A 19,880-nucleotide genomic window follows, 5' to 3' on the forward strand; every position below is an offset into this window, starting at 1 on the left:
ACAAAATTAACCCCTTAAGATTATTCGAATTTTAAACGTTTGTTTTTGAGCTAAAGTAGATTCCATCATCTAGTATAAGAAAAATTGTCTGTCATTGATAACCATTGAGGTGATTTCGTATATTATTTAAAAATATAGAACCAGATAATTTCAATAAAAATCTGGCTAGATCAACAATCTGACATTGATGCAATTTCAAGCAAATATCAAGTTTTATATTTATAAAAATAAAAATTAAAAAAAAAAAGATTGTACAGTTATTTTTTATTTATTAAAAAAACCAAACGTAGTAAAAATAATTATCACATAAAACACGTCTTAATTATCTGTGTTAATTCCATAGCCTGCTTTTAATTATGAATTCGTCACCAAGAGTTCTAGCGAAGAATTTGTTGAATTTGTTGAAAGAGAATATAAGTAGTTTTTTTTTCCTTTTCGAATACTACTACAGTCGTATATGCCCATCAAAAGAGAGGTTACTCTCTATAATATACGTACAAATATGTATGTTGAGTATGTATGTGTATGTCTGTCTCTTTGGTCTGGTTTTTTTTGCTCTTGCTTAAACTAAGAGACGTTAATGAAGAATACAACATCATCGCGAATAACGAACGAATGTTGTTTTACGTTTGTGTTGTATATAACAACAGCAGTTGTCGAGAGTAAAACAATGCAGTTTCTGGATTTTTACTTCCATTTTTAGTTTTGTAACTGGATTCGTGTTTTAAAAGTATCTTTGACTACTGGCAGTTTGATTAAACAGATGGAATGATTTTAAACGATATTGATTAAAAAAAATTTTATAACTGAAAAATATTTAAAAGTTGAGTGCCGAATTGAACGATGTCCGAAAACAAAAGTAACTAAAACTATAGAAGAGGTACCTCCAATAAGTTGTAGACCTAATATTCCCAAAAAAGCATTTGTGAGGTTTTGTTGTGTTAAAGTATGTTGGGTTGATATTCTTTTTGAATACAAATAAATTTTTTATAGTACCTCAGACGGTAGCATTGTTTTTTCACTAACCCCCGAACCAAAAGAGGGGTGTTTTAAGTTTGACTGCTATATGTGTGCCTGTTTGTGTGTCGGTCTGTGGCATCGTAGCGCTGAAAATTAGATATGTTTCAAGTGTGAGTTTAGGGCTCCGTACCCGGAACAACTAAAAAATAGGAGATGAAGGAGAGCTTTACGAAATTAGACAGGTTATATATATCACATAGAAGTCCGATTATTATAAACGATAAGTTAATGGAGTAATCATGATTTTGTTTGAAAGTTCTTAGATAAATGTCGAAACCATCAGTGCGTGTCATTCACGATTTGCAGAAAACATTAATGATTTTCCAAAAATCCTTTCTTATATGTCCAAACAATCTAGTATATACTACACCAGACTTTTCTTTTTAAAAGATTAGTATTGACAAGTCTTGGTTTTTTTTTAACTTGACGAAAAACATAAGCTATAGATGCAGTAACGTAAGCTTATGTAGGTACTTTTCTTACAGAATTCTTTAAAAAATATAATTTTCCATTTTAAGTGAAATTTTGTAGAAATAGAAAGGATTGAAAATTACTATTTCTAGAGAATATAACTTGATTGTTTTCTATTTGTAGAAGTTTTAATTATCGAACCATAGATATTATAAAAAATATATAGACTAACAAATCAACAATTCAAAGTTAAATTTTTTTTTTAAATTCGATGAAAACAATTTTATAGTTAGACCACAACATATAACATAATGTAAATAGCCGTTAGTGGTATATGATCTCATGGGACTCTCTATTTATTTGTTTATACTGCAGTTTTGTTTATCTATACATATTCTTAACACTCTTTGGTGTTACATATAAATTAACTTTAATGAAGATATAGATAATTATTTATTGTACACTTGAAGCACAGTCAGTGTATGAAGTGAGTCGCTTGCTTCGTCTTTGTTTTGTTTATAATAATAATATGTGATCTGATTTTTAATTGCACTTATTTTATTTTTTTTAAATGTTTGCACTCGTTAATTTATTCAATTTTTATTAAGTAATTTACTGTAAATATTTTTATATTTTACCATAAAATTATTTATTTATGTGAGAAATTGATAATTTTATGAGTTAAATTGCTATAAATTTCTAAAAATATACGAATTTTGATATAAAAAACAGAAATTTGGGTAGAATTTAAAGCATAGATACAACAGAGTATGTCAAAATTGTGCTTTCTCTAATTTTTCGGTAGAAACCTGTGTTACTTGTCACTTTTGTAATTACACGAGTGGAATTCTAGTATTCTCTTTTTCTCAATCAAAAGAGGCCATTCCCTATAACAGAAAGTCTTGAGTATATGGTAAATTATCTTATATAATACTACTCTAGCAAGTTTTTTTTCTGTCCTACCCTTTTCTTCCTTATTCCTATATAAAATTCCATGATACAACTCTTATTTTTAATCTTTTTAATCTTACAATGTCTAGGTTTGACGACAAATATACTCACGGCCAAAAAATCTATCGCTTGTAAAAACACGCTAGGCCAATAATTTGCAATTGAAATCAGAAGTAGTAAATTTATTAACTAAATAAAATCCATACGATTTTGTAATAGTATATGCAATACATGTCATTTAAACTTGCATTGAATGTACTAGTTCTATGGCGCCAGCTCTGTTCTGCACCCATCTAAATAGTTACAAAATAATTAGTTAAAATATAAAAATTAATGGGAAAAAAATCATATAAAAAACCCACATAACACATGTCTGCAAAAACTATTAAAATCAATTGCATATAAAAATATATAGTTTTTTTTTTTTTTAATTTATACAATTTTAATTACTAATTTATCAATTAACAATTTAGTAATTACTATTATGTTAAAAAAAATACAACAAAACGTAATACACTCTTCTATATTAATAAACGTAATTTAAAAAAAATCAATTTAGTAATTTTTTTATATATTTATATATAGTCATAATTTCAGTTCAGTGACTTGTAAATTATTTAATTAATTTTGTTTCTAATTTACTTCCATAATGACTAGAGTAAAATTGCAAAAACTAAAAGAGAAAAGATTCGCTATATGTTTTCATGGAAGTTAGAAGTGAAGCGTGTTAATAAGGTTACTTGTTTCCATTGTCTTTATACTAGATTTGTAACTATTGTTATGTATATTATCTTACCTGTTTTGAGAAGACTGCTATATCCTCGTTGAATGACTCTGAGGAACATACATCACCACCGGCTACACCCGGTTCACGAGGTGTACACGTCGCTAACTCACACTTTTCAAATATAAGTGCAAGTAATGGAAACAGCGGATGTCTGTGAAATAGAAAAATAAAAACCAATTAGAAATTTTGGAAAATTAGCCATTTTTGTTAGTAATCTGCATTTATTTGTTTCAATTATCAAGTCAGAGAGTTTGAAGTTTCATTGCAAATTGAGATGTCTTATTACAATCTCTTATCAAGTACTCAACCAGTTGTGGCTAAAATTTTGTACTTCGATCCTCCTGGGGTAGCAGGGGTTATTAATAAAAATGCGTGGTTAAATATGAGTCATACTGACTAGAGCAGGACGCTCATTAACTATCGGAAAGGCCATACATATATACTTTCTGCAACTAAAAGAAAATTAAATGTGGCTGGGGATGCTCAAGCAAACTTTCAGTAAAATTTGAGCACAAACTTGACTTTGATTTCATTCAACATTTTGAGGAAAAAGATTCGGGTACCATTGCGAACGATCCGTAGAATCCTTGCAAGTTGCGCAAGTTGCGCAAGTTGCTTTTATATCATAATTTTTTACAAGGGCATGAAATGTTAGACCATTTGACAAAGCAAGATGGATTTCACATTAGTTTACAAAGCGTTAGCAAAGGTACAACTGTTTTTCATCGGGACTATCATATCGAAGAAAAGGGAAACCCATTAATCGTACCAAGGATTAATTTTACTTAAAATTATTCTTGAAAACTTTTAATAAGATTGTAGATTCAGTATTGATTTTTCATCCTTGAAGGCAATGATAAACGTGCAATTCGCTAACATATGTCAGTCGTCCTATCTCTGATCTAAATCCAAATTGACTTCATCGTAAGTTCTCAGACCTACATTTTGTAAATTTTATAAAAATAAAACATTTCTCATTATAAAAATAATGTAAAATAATTTAACTTAATAAATTACAATAATAATTATACTTTTAAAAACACTGAAATGCATGTAAGAACTATACAAGTCCTTGATTATTTATTATGTTTTTATAATTTGATTGAGATCAGCGGATCAATATAATAATAATTATTATTATTGGTTATTTGAAAGTCTTTGAGTTATTATAATATCTGAGAGTTTTAGGTCTAGGGTCCGGTGTAATATTTGACAATGATTTCAGAATGGCTGGAAATTCTAGATGATGTTGTCAAGGTCGTCAACATTCTGTATGCTTGTGAGACCTAGAAAGCTACTAAGAAGTAAACTAAGAAGCTGCAGACTTTTATCAACAGGTGTCTTTCGGACATCCTAGGAATATGGTACCCTGAAAAAATACATTAACCAGGTCATTAAATGTTGAAAATAAAGTAGCCATTAGCACATGATTCGAAAAGACCATACCTTTATCTCTCGACAGAGCTTAGTTTAGACCCTTCAAGGACAATGACGCGGAAGATGGACTAATTGAAGAAGGAGATGAGCGATCTGTACGGACTTAAACCTGTGTTAAAAAAATTCTGAATAGAGGCAAATAGTGGGTCTTCTGGACGACTTTATGCCTTTATCCCAGGTAAGGGCAAACGTGACTTTGGACTCCTAACTTAACATACGAGTAAGACAGTGACATTCTAAAATAAGAGTAAGACAGAGAGACAATATTTTTTTCTACCTATCTCATTACTATTAGAGAAACTGAGACAGGTAGAAGAGTCGTATACCCGTCTCGCTTCCTCCTCTATGAGCAATGCGGACTTGGATAAAGAGACACACAATAAAGTTATAACAATGGTGACTTCGACTTAAAATCACTCGCCCAGATTTATCCCACCTTAAAAATCCAAGCGATTAAGTCAAGTAAGCGAGTTGCGTGACAACAGCTTTTCAAATTTCAAACCGTGAATACTACACCTGGCTCTAGACTCTGTTGGTTCGACTTACAACATTTATATATTTTTAAAACAAAACTAACTTTACTCACAGTATCTGTAAGTATCTCTCTACTAGTTAATAAATTTAAATGCATTCATTATGCATATTAGATCATTTTCACGTGGTATCATGGTTTTTTTATTTTTTATTTTGTGGAATAAGGTTTTTTTTTATTAGGTATTTTGCATATTATTTGTTAGATTGTATCGTTTTTATATTAAAAAAGTTGTAATAATTAAATATGCGGAGGACGATTTTAATTCCTATTCAATTTAGAAAATAAAAATGTTGAGCTATTTCTGTCTTGGTATTGAATAGTCCTATGTTAAAATTTACTCAATCGACGTTCGTTATAGAGCCAAAACATCATGTGCAATCAACTTATAGATAACATCAAAAACTACGAAATGAAGGTTTTAAATGTAACAATAGAAAGAGAAGAAAATAGCACGTGGTGACGTCATAGCTTGCGGTTGCTATAGAGACTACATATCAAGAATTGAAATTGAAAAATTCTTAAATTATGACATTTTAGATATTTGTCTAAGAATGAAACAAGTTTTGTTTATGGAGGTTGGTAGAAAATCAATAGTAAAAATACTGTTAATGTGAAAGGTAGTATTAGAGGAGGCGTTAAATAAAATGATGTATACTAAGAACTCATAGTAACTTACAACAATACTGTCGCATGAACGAATGAATTGTTTAATAATAAAAAGCAAAATCTTTTAAAGGTATAGTTTTATTACATGGACCTCGCAGCCTATTTAAGGGTTTATGGCTATACATATATTGACTGCTTGATATGATATCCTTATATGTAATTCTACATAAAACATACCATTGGTCTTAAGACTTTATGATACAAAAGTTATATCATTATATTATGTATATTGCCTATATCCATTGATATTTTAAAATAGGCAATTATAATTATTCTATTTATTTTTAAATCAATCGATAAAAACTATACATGTTACAAAATTGTATAATTTTGTTTAAGAAGAAATCGTTTTGACATCCTCCAATTTCATAAGACGGTAAGAAGAATGAATGTTCATTTGAGCTATGGAAATTATTATAGGTAGTTATGTTGTAAGCAGCTTTTTAGGAATAATACTGGAATAAAATAGTGGAAAAACTTGAAAAAAAGTCATGCTAAACGACTGAAATAATTTGAATTTTATGATCGAATGTTTTTATTGATAAAACAACTAGGTACTTATATAGTTAATCAAATCAGTTCACTTTTAGAATGATAAGACGACCGTGAGCAGACGATCTACAGGTGACGATCAAATAAAAATTTATATCGTTTGATTGCATACTATAAAAAAACAGCTGCTATTAATAAACTCACTTGGAAATCAATAATTTTTTCAACAGTAAATACAAGCAATAAAATATTAAATAAAAATACATACCCATAAATAGCGTCCTTATCCCGTTTGTGAACATCCGGTACTCCAGGGCCCATAACATGATTAGCGGTTAATGCAGCAGGACTCACATGATTAGCCGCCGCAACACTAGCATGATATGCTGCTGGATGCATTGCTGCAGCGGCTACAGCTGCCGCATGATTCATGTGTGGGGAATGGTGTGCGGCTGCAGCCGCAGCTGCCGCGACTCTATGTGGATCGTACATGCCTGTACCGCCACCAGATCCAGCACCGCCACCTCCTGACCCTGAGTCCATGTATCCCGGGTGTATTCCATCATCGTACTGAAAATAACATAGAATTAAATTAGAAAAAAATTACATTATCAAAAAAAATCAATCTATCGTATAATTTTCAACTTATTCCACATAAAATAATGCTCTAGTTTTCTGGAAAAAAACAAACACCCTTCCCCCTAAAAAGGGGAAATGTGGTTTTTAGGGGGGGGGGTCTATAGCCTTTTTCCATCGACACTTAAAACTCATAATTTAAAGATTTGAAGCATTACTGGACTGAATTTACTGGATTTTTTTATCAGAATTTTCTTTTAATAAGTGCATACCTTCTTTATGAATTTGAGTTTAAAAAAATCCAGTAAATAGCTTAAATAATATATTTGTCATAAATCTACATTAGCAATCGGTAAAAATATAGCTAAAAATCCATTTTATTATACCATGACTATTTGTAATATTTTCTCTAATGCGTGTTTTGTGTGAGGCCTTTTAAAAATATTCATCATATTATGTTTATAACAACATTTTTGTTTTTTTTATGAGACATATGACAATGACCTTTGTACGTTTTTAGTTTTTTATAAATGAAAATTATATATAAATTTTTTTTTATTGAAAAAATAATAATAAAAATGACAAAATAAAAAATGTCAAAATAAGTTTTCTAATTGATTGAAAATTGAAATTTTTTATGCTACTAATAAATTGAATACAAAAATTATTTTAATATTTTCAGAACCAAATAAATTGAAAATTCTACAAAAAAAATTTTATAGTGACTTGTCTAATACTGGAAAACACGATATCACTGAAATGATGAAAATAAAGAGCTTTGAACAAAATAATACGTAGTAGTTTCGTTAAATAGTAAATACTAGTTTTCGAAGTAGCAGAGAAAATTAATAAAGAGAATAAGTTCTGTTATGTACTAATCAAATATATTTATTGAGCTAACTATGCGTAAGTACATTGATATCAGTAAATAACAAATTCATAGATATAATAAATTCATAGATATCTAAAATGAAAGAGATAAATCATAGATATTGAAGTTTATTGTTATATTTTATTCCCTTGTTCATTTTGTTTTCTCCAAATTTATATAAAAATGGTAGGTTATGTTTTTTGTTCATTAAAATCAGCTTAATTCTTCATAAATAACTGATGAATTTACGATTATCGGAAAATTACAAAATTCTGTTTGAATAAAATATAATATAATTACTAACGGCGAAAATAGTGTAATTTTTTAATTGAATTTTTCCAAATTCAAATTTCGTAAAACGCTAATTACTTTTATCACTAAAAACAATAAAATCTGTTGGAATTTTAAAAGTTTTTTCAATTAAATGAAAAACATGCTTTTCGAACGCAAAACAATGCATGGTCTCAAACATTAAAATAATTTAAATGTAATCTAATCTATATGTAATTTACATAGCCATTTATATGAATGGAAATATTTGTTGGGTTATAAATGTACAATATGTATACATCATCTATATGTATATATATTAATTACATATAATTAACATAATTAAAAAATCAGACTAATTAAACGATTAATTTGTCATTTACACACTTTTATAGTCATTCAGTCATATAATATAATAAAAATTTTATTTAAAAAAAAATTAAATAAAAGTAAAAAACTTTGGCGCTATTTCGCAAAATTTATATCTTTTTATGATTATTTTCGTAATTAAAGATATCCCAAAAAGTAAACGTTAAATTGAATTTATTGTAACAAATAATGAATGTTTCTTACTGGAAATTAAATGTTTTTTGTGAAAATTTACACGTGATATTTGAGAATATTTTGAAACGGAACCATTAAAGAATAAATATAATTATAATTTTATTTTTAACAAGAGAAAAAACAGCTTTATATGCAAATGAGAATGTTTTAATACTTAAAAAAAAAAGAAATTTAATGCCTCTTCGAGAATATAAAATTAATATTTTTTAATGACACAAGTTGTAATAAAAAATAGAAGTAAATTCCTTTGGATAAATTACGATTGCCATGTTTTAAAGTTAAAAATAAAAACAAAATATTGAAAGTAAAATTTCTAATCAAAATACCACTTTATCTTTAGACACTAAGATTATTTTCAATAAAAAACATTTTAATGACAATAATTTTGATTCAAAAGAGTGTTTTTGAAATCCTTTAATTAAAAATCAACTTATCAGTATGTAAAATATTTTTTATGACTCATTAAAAATTTCCCAAAGAATTTATGAACTATGTAGCCACAGGAAATTTCTTTTAAACTAAAGAAATTATATCATTTTGAAATTTCAAAACTTTATGTAATACTAATCAAAAAAATTTATAGTACTTACTCTATTTTTTACTTTAACATACATTTTGAATTAACATTTAATTATTAAAATAATTAATCAATAATATATCATAATTGTCATAACTATTGACATAATCATTTGACAATTGACAGCATTTGTTTTTATTATTTTATTAATATGCATTTTATTCCATTCAGTGCGATTACATTGCTTAGTAAAATATACCTGAAATACATTTTAGGAAAAATTTCTTTTTTTAAACAACGAATGGAGCTAACATAGGTGGTTTGGTAGTTTTCAATTTCTTTGTATAACAGAGAAATTTGGAAGCATAAGAAAGATATTAGAGATACTTTTATCAAGTTATCAAAATTATTATACTTTTAGCCAAAGAAGATCTTCTAAATTGCTATGAAAGGCGATTTGTCTAACAACCGCCTAAACTTAGTTTTGGAGATCCATAGAATTTATGAGAAAGAAAGAAGTGTTTGCTGCATTTTCTTTTGGAAAACCTCGTTTATAGGATAGTAACGCGGAGAGCAAAAGAAGATTGATATCTCTTTAAACTGTCTTGCGCTCAACTTCAAGTTTATTCATCCAGATGGTCTAAAAACGACTGTTCTGAGGTTGCTCTTTTCAGATTCTCATTTAAATTGTTAAGAAGTTTGTTGAAATTGTAAAATTGTGAAAATTGTTGTGCTTGTCTAATAAAGCCTTCACTTGGAGTTTCAGTATTTTTTAAACTAAGCATAAGCTATTCGTTAAATCTCAACTCCTTGGTTCGCTTTCACTAGAATTCATATAAATCTTCCGTTTTCCACTAGGATTTTTTACAGATGTGATGGTCTGTAGATTGCTGGTTTTGACCATACGTTGAAAATGTTGTGTTATATTGTCTCTCTTTCTTTTAAAGGAGCTTTCAATTATTCAATCGCTCAAAATCGAACCGGTTGAATGACGCTGGTTAAATATTAAATGAACTAGGTTATATGACCACTTATTTTCTTTCACTTCTAATTTAAACTCAGATTTCTTTAATCCATCAAAATAAATCTAGGATATTTCAAAATTTTGTAAATAAATCAGTATAGATCATTGCTATCGAAATAATGACGCCATTTATGTTATTAATAATTTTTGGCACGGAATCCTAGCTAATGACGATATTACGAATATATTATTAAATAAAAAAAACCACAATCAAAATAGTTAACCGGTTTTCTCTATTACTTGTGTGCTATACGAATGGTATAATTCCCACTGCAGTAAGTACACATTGCAAACTCAACTCAAAATGAGGTAAATAAAACTATTATACGATTTTTATTATCGAAAGATAAATATATAATAATGTTTACGAGATGTTAATATGTTTGTATTACTTTTACTGTAAACAGCAGTGACTAGCTAAGGCTCTATCTGACGGCTGACTCTAGCTAGAGAGGTATCGAAACACAACTAGTGAATTACTTGTATAAAAGATATTTCAAATATGTTTTGCAATAATACCGTCCACAACAACGTATATAATATAATAATATTATTCCCGTCTGTTCTTCACAATCTAGATTATAAATCAAAAATATGAATTATTCAAAAAGTCTCTATAATAATGTTCTGTGTTCGGTTTGTTGTGTTTGTGTCTTTTTAAACATATACATAGGACAGACGCGACATATTATTATTATATAGATTAAATATATATAACATAATACCTATTTTATTGTACAGAGTGCTCCATCATATACAGGATGGCTCATTTTAATATATAATGGTTAATAGCTCGTTTTGTAACTAACCAATCAAAAAATTACCTAAAAGAATGGACCTAGTTCTTCGGATTTCTTTAAAATCCAACTTAGATCGTAAACGTTAAGAGATAGAATAACACTTCAAATTAAAAAGTTGATCCTTGTAAAAAACTAATATCTTTCATTAAAACAATTTTTTCGGAAATCGTAAGTTTTCGGAGGAAATACGACTTAAAAATTTGTCATTATTGCATTTATTTAACGATTGTTTGTGAAACTTTAAGCTTTCTATGCATAAAAGAATGGAATGAAGTACATTTATGCACGGCATCAATGCAGATTGCAAGGAAAGAAGATATAACGAATTGCTTTTCGATTTTCAATGTGTTTTTCATTGCTTTTATTCCTAAGCCCACAAACCCATTTTAAATAGAAACATTAAAATCAACTCTGAAAGCTTGGGTGTATTTTTGACAAGCCATAAAAAATGGTATGTAAGACTCATAATTTAATATTCTACTACAGTCAAAAGCAATAAAAATTCTTTTGGAGTTAAATGCACATATATCGATATACTTAATGTGTGTATATAATTAAAATAAAATTATGGAAGTAACATGTGATGTTTTTTACACTATAATAGTATTTACTATAAAAGAGACCGTGAACCCATACGAAGGTAAATTTATAGGATCCTTTTGAGGATTACAGAAAGTTAAGTTTGCTAATAGAGAAATTTGAAGCTTTAATCGAATGTCGAATTATGTAAATTGAGTTTTTCGATTACTTTTCTTCTTTTTTTTGACCGTATTTTTCTGTGTGTCATTTTTCTGCGCTGAAAGTTTGTAAAATTAAAAGAAATTATAAAAATATATTTGTCATCTCTTTGGACAATTGCAAAAAACATCCTACCATTTTTCTACTTTACTATACGTCAATAAATTTCTTTTAACATAAATGGAAGACAGAAAAAGTCGTCGAGAAATACAAACATCGAATTGTCAATTTTCATAAATCTCACAACGGTCGTCATAAGTTAAAAAATTCAAAACCATATAAATTTTAGTTGATTATGAGCTTCTGGTCTATTACTCCAAAACTATGAATAAATTTTTTGAAATATTGTTATGTCTAAAAGTTTTAGAGTAATTAGTAAAAAAGTAACTATTCTACATAAATCATTTTTTTAACTACTATTAAATAATATAATCTTGTTGTAACATTTTATTTTTTTTGACATGATATTATATATTTTTCTTCGTCTTTATTATTTTTAGGTTAAGTTTATTATAACAAATAAAAATCTCTTTATATTATAAATGCGAAAGAAGGCATGTTTGTTTTTTTGTTTGTTTGTTACGCTTTTACGCTAAAACAAGCGAATGGTTTTTAATGAAACTGTGCAGCGATATAGCTCATACTTCAGAATAACACATGTGATATAATTTATATGGATAAATTAATTTAAAAAAAAATTAAAAATTAATTTAATTTAACATTACCATAAATTACAGATTTCTGTAAAAGTAGTCATTTGACATTACCATAAATTACAGACTTCTGTAAAAATAGTCAATATAAAATATTTCACGGCCATCTTTTCTGATATACTCAATGAATAATTACGATTATTTTATATTTAAAAAAATAGAAAACCATACATATATTTTACCTGTGTAGAACAATCCTTACCATTATTTCGAGTGTTATAGAGGGTTAAGGGAGACCAATCTTTATCAATCTTTACTTTTAAACGCAGCGAGCGGGTGGGTATCACTCTAGTATTTTAATATGTGATTGTGAATAGCGTAGTGATCGCTCATTGAACGAGACTAGTCAGTCTCTTTAAAAAAAATCGTCTCATGTTAAAAACAGTTTATATATTGTTAATATATTGTTGTAAATTTATATTATAGCCAAAAGTCTTTACAGTTTTTTATTGTGTAACAATTTTTATGACACATTCTTTTTTAATGTCCTAATTTGACATTGAATTTTTATTATTATTTTTTTTGGAAATATTTTTATTGATTTTATATTATATGTTTCAATATTTTCCCCTTTAAAAAAAAAACAGTAGTTCGTTTTGTTAACTGTAAAATTAACTTGCTAATTTTAACTACAAAAAAATTAACCAAATGTCGAAAATTTTCATAATTCCACCTTGAGATGACAAGCATGACACCCTCGACTTTCGGCACTTTTGATAGACTGTATAAATTTTTCTTTAGTCTAAACAGTATGAAAAAATAGTCTCATAGTTAATCTAGATTTGGAACACAAAAATCTTAAGATCCCTATTAGTGAATATGAATTAACAAAATATGTGAAGTCTGCGACCCGATAAGTGATTTATTTCATAAGAATAACATGGTAGGGACAATAAAATCGATACCAGCGCTTCCAGTGAAAAATTATGGCGTTATAGGAAGCTGTTATGACTAATTTGCAATTCTTTACATGTTAATGTTATAGAAAATATCAAATTAAAATTATTGAAAAACAGTAATTAATTAAACTTAATGCATTAAAAATTATGAAAATAAATCAAATTGCTGAACTATTATTTTTCAAATGTAAATTATCATAATTATTTCTTTTAATTTGTGAGACAATAATATTATTATTTCAATGTAGGTCATAAATGCAAGCCTTACAAATAAATATGCATCCATACAATTCAATAATTAAAGTAGTGTATCGTTACCATGGAAAGGCCTCCGAAAAAATTCGCGCCCCCTGCGAATTGCAATTAATTACAATTATAAAATTAACACACCTGTCAGGCAAAAGTTTTTCTTTTCATTATTGTGGGTTATTATTGTATTGTTAATGAATTCAAAACAATTGTTAAAAGTTAAAATACGAAATAATTGAACTATAATTATCAATATATTGGCTAATAAATACTTTCCAACTCTTCCACCAATATTAAAAGTTATAATTTGATTTTTAATTGTTTACAGTCATTTGGATTAGTTTTTAAACCTGTATTTTATGATAAAATGTCAAGAGGAAAAGAACGACGCAGAATATTAAAGCAGAAGATAGACGACAAATAAGAACAGAAGTCTGAGGGTATCGGGCAAAATTTACATACATACTGTACAGTGTTTCAATTTATTCAATGTTTATACAGACTTAAAATCAGCAGGACAATGTCGCGAGTATCAGCTTATTTATAATAATATCAATCACATACATATCGATAAGAATTACTATGCTCCGGTGTTGATAATATCCATCATAGAATAACAAAAAGTTTAAAGTATATTTATTATAATTAAAGATTTTACATTAAGAGTGTCCGAAATTGATATTGGAAAAATCATCATGTAACGTTATTATTATTTAACAAGTTTTTTAACTTTTGCATCAGAGTGAGTGTTCAGTGCGAGCTACTTATCGTATACTTTTTCATTTTCATTGGCTCATACCCTGATTTTAAATCAAATATTCGTTGTTTGATAAAAAATTTAAAGCAACAGACGACAATCCGCGAACGTCATCTGATTCAAGACTCTTAAAAGTAAATACAATCTACAGTGCTCAATCTACAGTTCCCAATGGGCTGGTATAAGATATCATATAAAATAGCATGAAAAAATCTCACATAATTTGATTTAGTCTAAATTTTGGGCACTCTTAATGTAAAACTCTTAATTTTTTTAATAAATATCAAGAAGTTATCTCTTCAACATTACAGTCAGAGCAATACATGTTTAATAATAACCATTATATATATATTTTAATAATAATAATATTCCAGAGAGTACAGTTATCATACTATAACACAGCAGTAAGATGTCTCAACAATACATAATTCATATTCGAATGACTTTTAATGACTGTTTGACAGATTAAAAACATTTACAATCACTTCAAGTGTTAATAACCTATATAAAAAATAATATTTATATTTCGTAAATAATATTATTTTTATATATAAATATGAAAAATTTATGTAGCGACGGAACTATTAAAATTCATTTCGCGTGAAAGGCGTTCCGTTCGTTGATTCATCTACGTCGAAATTGGGTTCTTACCATAGCGGCAAGTAAAAATTTTCTTGGTTCAAAAACATATTTACTTGCTATACCTATTTTAATTTTTGTTGTCAGAAACAAATTTCTTGAATTAAGTATTGAGATAAGTATTAAGTAAATATGTTAAGGACGTATGGGTCATGACAAAAATGTTTGATATAAAGGCTTAAAATTTTTTTATTGGTAAAACTTTGACTTAAAGAATATGTTGGTAAAATTTTAGCTTAGGTATCCTTGCAAATTTTTAAGAAAAAATTCATTGAAAATCGATATAAAATGCATCGTTTTTATAGAGAAATCTCGAAATGCGACATATTTTGAAAGTTTTTTCACAAATGAAAAAAAATATGAACAAATGTTTTAATAAGAAGTAAACATATTTGCACTGACATAAAAAAAAATCCAAGTGTCATCAACCATATAACGGATGCATGATGAGGATGGTAGGTTTGAAATTATTTTTATCTTATTTTCAACTTTGATGATGAATTTTACTAAAACTTCATGAATGTAGACGGGGAGCAAGGATAAAATTTCTCGATATCGGTCTTGATTTTCGAAATATCGAAAGCTGATTAATTAAAGAAATAAATTTTCGATTAGGTACTGCGTCACGGAAATAAGCACAAAATGTTTTCCAAAGACATGGAATTTTTTCGAGGTATAATATATGCGATCTTTAAACTGGTAGTTTTTGCTTACAAAGAAAACATGCCTAAAATAAAAAAATTTTTTACTTTACGAAATTAATAGGCCCTAATTAATAAAAATATACAAATCTTTATGCGTATTTGTAAAAATTGAACAAGTACAAATGTTTGAAGTTTTTTAACTTAGAAATTCAACCAAAAAAGGTTATAATTTTTTTAATAATATAGTAAATCATTTTATTTACTTTGTGTTTTATATTTATCTGAAAATTAATTGTTTAAAAATAATGATAGATCATGATTTGACAGTTTTATCGATCGATATATCGATGTCTAGTTAGTTACGAAAAATCCATTATAAATCGAATAATTTCAATATTTACATAAAATAATGGTTTTAATTTATTTTTTAATGAAATTACTTCTCTTTAATAACAAAAAAAAATTATGTTTTTTTTTAGTTTTGAACCGTGAAATTTTTTAAATAAAATTTCATTTCATTCCTAGATAAAATGAAACAATAAATCGTCTTTATAATATTAAAAAGGTTTAAGTAGTTTCCTTTTTGAATTTCGCTATTAAATTTAGTGAAAATGGAAATTTTCATAAAAAACAGATAGTTAAGGAAAAAAGCATTGCTTTTAAAAGAATAAAATTTTGTTATATGCTCAGGTTTATTTGTTGCAAATCAATTCTGAAAGTTTTTGGGGTTTTTGCTCGATTATTTAAATAAATTAATGACTTCAGATATCTGGAAATTAAAAAAAAATTTTAATTAAAGTTAAGATCTTAATAAATTGTTGAAAACAAAAAAAAAAACCCGCTGTGCCCAACTGATTAAGGATGTATAAGCACGGTAGTGGGGACATAAATTTACAAAAATATATTTTTTCAATTTTCATGATGAATTATGTTATAACGTGACAGTATAAGACGAAAAGTAATTATAAAATTTTTCGATATCTCAACTTATTTTCAAAATATCGAAATTTAAAAATTTTGTTTAATTATTTAGCTTTCTATATTTCGAAAACCAAGGCAGATATCGAAAAATTGTATTCGTATTTTTCTTCTACCTTCCTGAAGTTATAACAAAATTCATCATCAAAGTTTAAAATTACTACCTCAAGAATTAAAGTATTTTGGATTTCTATACAAAAATCCTAATTCTTTTTCGTGAATGGCAAATTTGGTACAAAAACTAAAACGAAATCTTACAATTTTATCCGCTGTACTTTCTTCAAGGTGATGGTTTCAAGACACCTTATATAAATGAATTGAATAATTTTTGAGTTTTTTTTTTTTAATTTTATGCAAATAATGCTAATCTTTAATATGGTTTCTAAATTTTTTTGACCATGTTCAAATTGTTCGCCTTTTTGTTCAAAAATGTTTAAAAACGATTTATCTTAAATTTCTTCTTTGGTTTAAGTATACATTGATTTATACAAAAACGTATACTACAGTTGACGGCCGTTACTTTTATACATACATACGTATAGATAGAGGTACCACGTATCAAGATCAAATTTCTAAAAGTGCCATATCATTCAGATTAAAAGTATTGATGAGATGCGACGGCGTGTCGGAATGCTTCTCATTTTTTTTTTTCGAAAATAATAATAATTACACTGTATAAGACGTATATCTATCTATCTTTCATATATTTAGCGTCCATGTCCTCTGTCCTCAGCTTCATAAAGTTTCAAATCAAATAGAAATATTTTATCAGGAGCATATTTATAGAAATTAAAATTTTGCACTTTTCCTCAACGTTTAAAAGGCTATCGACGTTGTATAATTCAAAATTTCAAATGTTTCGTCAAAAAAAAAAATAGTGTATAACCATTTCTCATTAAATATATAACTAAGAAATTTAAGCAAATACTAAGATATCTTATGAATATTTCAATTTAATTACAATAATTTTTTATTACCACTGGTCCAACTTTACAAAAAATTACCGTTTTAAACTCACAAACTAAAAGTTAAGTTCTTCCAACGAATTAAGGTGTCAATTTTAAGACATTTAAGAATTTTCATTTTATAATAAGATAAAATCGGCTGAAAAATTTCTTTGAAAGATAATTTTTAAGGTTTTTCATGTCAAGCAATGATAAAAAATGCAAAAAAAAAAGTAGGTATTATCAAAATAAGATATTTCTCTTGTAGCTGTTTCTATTTCTGGCGATATTTCCCCACTTAAAATACTACTTAAACCATATAAACCTCACAACTAAATAACTATAGAAACATCAATTTATTTTTTCTTCCCATGGCTTACACCAAATTTTTATACACATACGCTTTTTACTTTAAAATAATAAATTAATTTAATAAAAAATTTTTTTTAAGATACATTATTCTATTTATTTCAGGAATTACTCCATATATGGACATTATTGAAAAGTTTTAATCATTTATAAATGAAAATATTTTTTAGTGCAGAAAAAAATTGTGTATTATAGATATAATTCTTACTTAATTTTTTTTAAATTTTGTTTTCAGTGAAATTTTTTCAATGGGTTTCAACATACAGAATCTCTACTATAATATTTAAGATATATTTTCTGTGTATATTTGAAACAGAGGAGAAGAAACATTCTTTAAATTACTGTTAGTTAACTAACCAATAACAAAATAAAAACAACAATGTCTGAGATATATTCATATTTAAATTTAGATACTTATTATTTTTATGAGCATATAAATTATTATTAAAAACTGTTCATTGTCTTATATTTTTGAATAATAAATATTTTTTTTTAATACTTAAATATTTATTTATTTCATTTTAATGGTTAATTTTTTTTTTTTTTTAAATTAAACTTAAAGTGGTTTTATTTATTTTTTTTTAATATTTTTAAAAATTTGATTGAGCGTCGGAAATTTTCATTTAGTACCTATTATAGACTGGGCTAATTTCTGATTTCTTGCAGCGTGTGTATTGGCATTAAAGTAGGAAGACAAAAATATAAATTCATTATATTTACAATGACTTCTATAAATAATTCAATGCTAATTTTCACAATATTGTACGTACACCCGATTTTCATATCTCGGACTTGACGTATTTGTCAAAATAATATACATTCAATCTCTCAAAAAAATTAGTATGTAGCATTTAACAAACGATATAAAAGCTTGCAATGAGTATTTAGACTAAATGATACTTTTTGTTTATAAATTTTAGCACGACGATTCTTTAAACAAAGCAAATAATTTTAAAGTTTTTTTTAATATTAATTTTCATTGATAAAGATAAAATTTACCTATAATTTAACAAGGAAATTATTATTAAAAAAACATTTCGATTAAAATTATAATATTATCGATAAATAAATAATGTATTATCAATCGAAGGTTGAATTTTTTTTTAAATACTACATACTTAAGTATTGTTGTAGGTACTTGAAAAAAATTATTTGAAAATATATCATTAAGTAAACTTTGAAAATCAATGTTGAACTAGAATATCTTAAAAATAAGGTTTAGTTTTAACAATACATATTTAGATTGGAAAAATTAATTTTTTATTAATATTATTTTAATAAACATTTTTAAACAAAAAAAAAACATGAAATTTGACAAAAACGCTAAAGGAATGAAAAGTTTTTTTTAAGGCATGCACGAATAATTTTAGCAAATAAAATTAGCATAATATTATCGTTGATTGTCTTCAGATTTCTGTAAAAAATTTTTTAAAACATGAAAAATTCGATTTAATATCGAAAATTAGTATAGTAAGTTGAAAATTTTCAATTTTTATGTATAATATCTCGAAATAATAGCAACCATGATTTGTAAATGATAAAACTAATCAATTTTTTCAAGTAATTGAAGGCTATATTTTCAAGTTTTGTTTAAAGTGCTTACATATGTTGAGTAAATACAAACAAAAATTTGATTTTAACATGGAACTGAACGCGATTTAATTCAAATGATAGGAAGTTAACTTTAACTTACGTCATGTTCTAACTTAAAAAGACATTTAATATATAAAATAATTCTTAATAAATTTGAGGAATCAACTTATACAAATATTTTATTTATTATTTGACTGATAAGTTAAAGTTGATTTAATAAATTTATTTAAAAATTTGTCGAATCAACAAGGCAATTATTTAATAAGTTTTATCAATCAACTTGTACATTTTTACTTGTTATTTGACTGATAAATACCTTCATATAGATACACAAAATTACATAATAAATTTTATTTACATACATGTGTTGGTATATTTGTAAAATTTCATGAAAATTTGTTTAAAAAAACTTGAAAGTTTAAAAAACGATAGGTTA

The 19,880-nt window shown here is 26.4% G+C and overlaps 1 protein-coding gene across 3 annotated transcripts in view; it reads right to left on the bottom strand.

The window, feature by feature from the left end:
- Positions 1 to 19,880, bottom strand: part of LOC123294097 (homeobox protein homothorax) — a 530,011-nt gene that overhangs the window by 504,891 nt on the left and 5,240 nt on the right. For all 3 annotated transcript variants that reach the window (XM_044875178.1, XM_044875177.1, XM_044875179.1), the window contains exons 2-3: positions 6,568 to 6,869; positions 3,179 to 3,320 (exon numbers count right to left, since the gene is read on the bottom strand). In XM_044875178.1, coding sequence (XP_044731113.1) covers positions 3,179 to 3,320; positions 6,568 to 6,869 — 444 coding nt within the window. The remainder of the gene's footprint in view (positions 1 to 3,178; positions 3,321 to 6,567; positions 6,870 to 19,880) is intronic.

Source organism: Chrysoperla carnea, chromosome 2 (assembly GCF_905475395.1).
Source record: "Chrysoperla carnea chromosome 2, inChrCarn1.1, whole genome shotgun sequence".
Lineage (NCBI taxonomy): Eukaryota > Metazoa > Arthropoda > Insecta > Neuroptera > Chrysopidae > Chrysoperla > Chrysoperla carnea.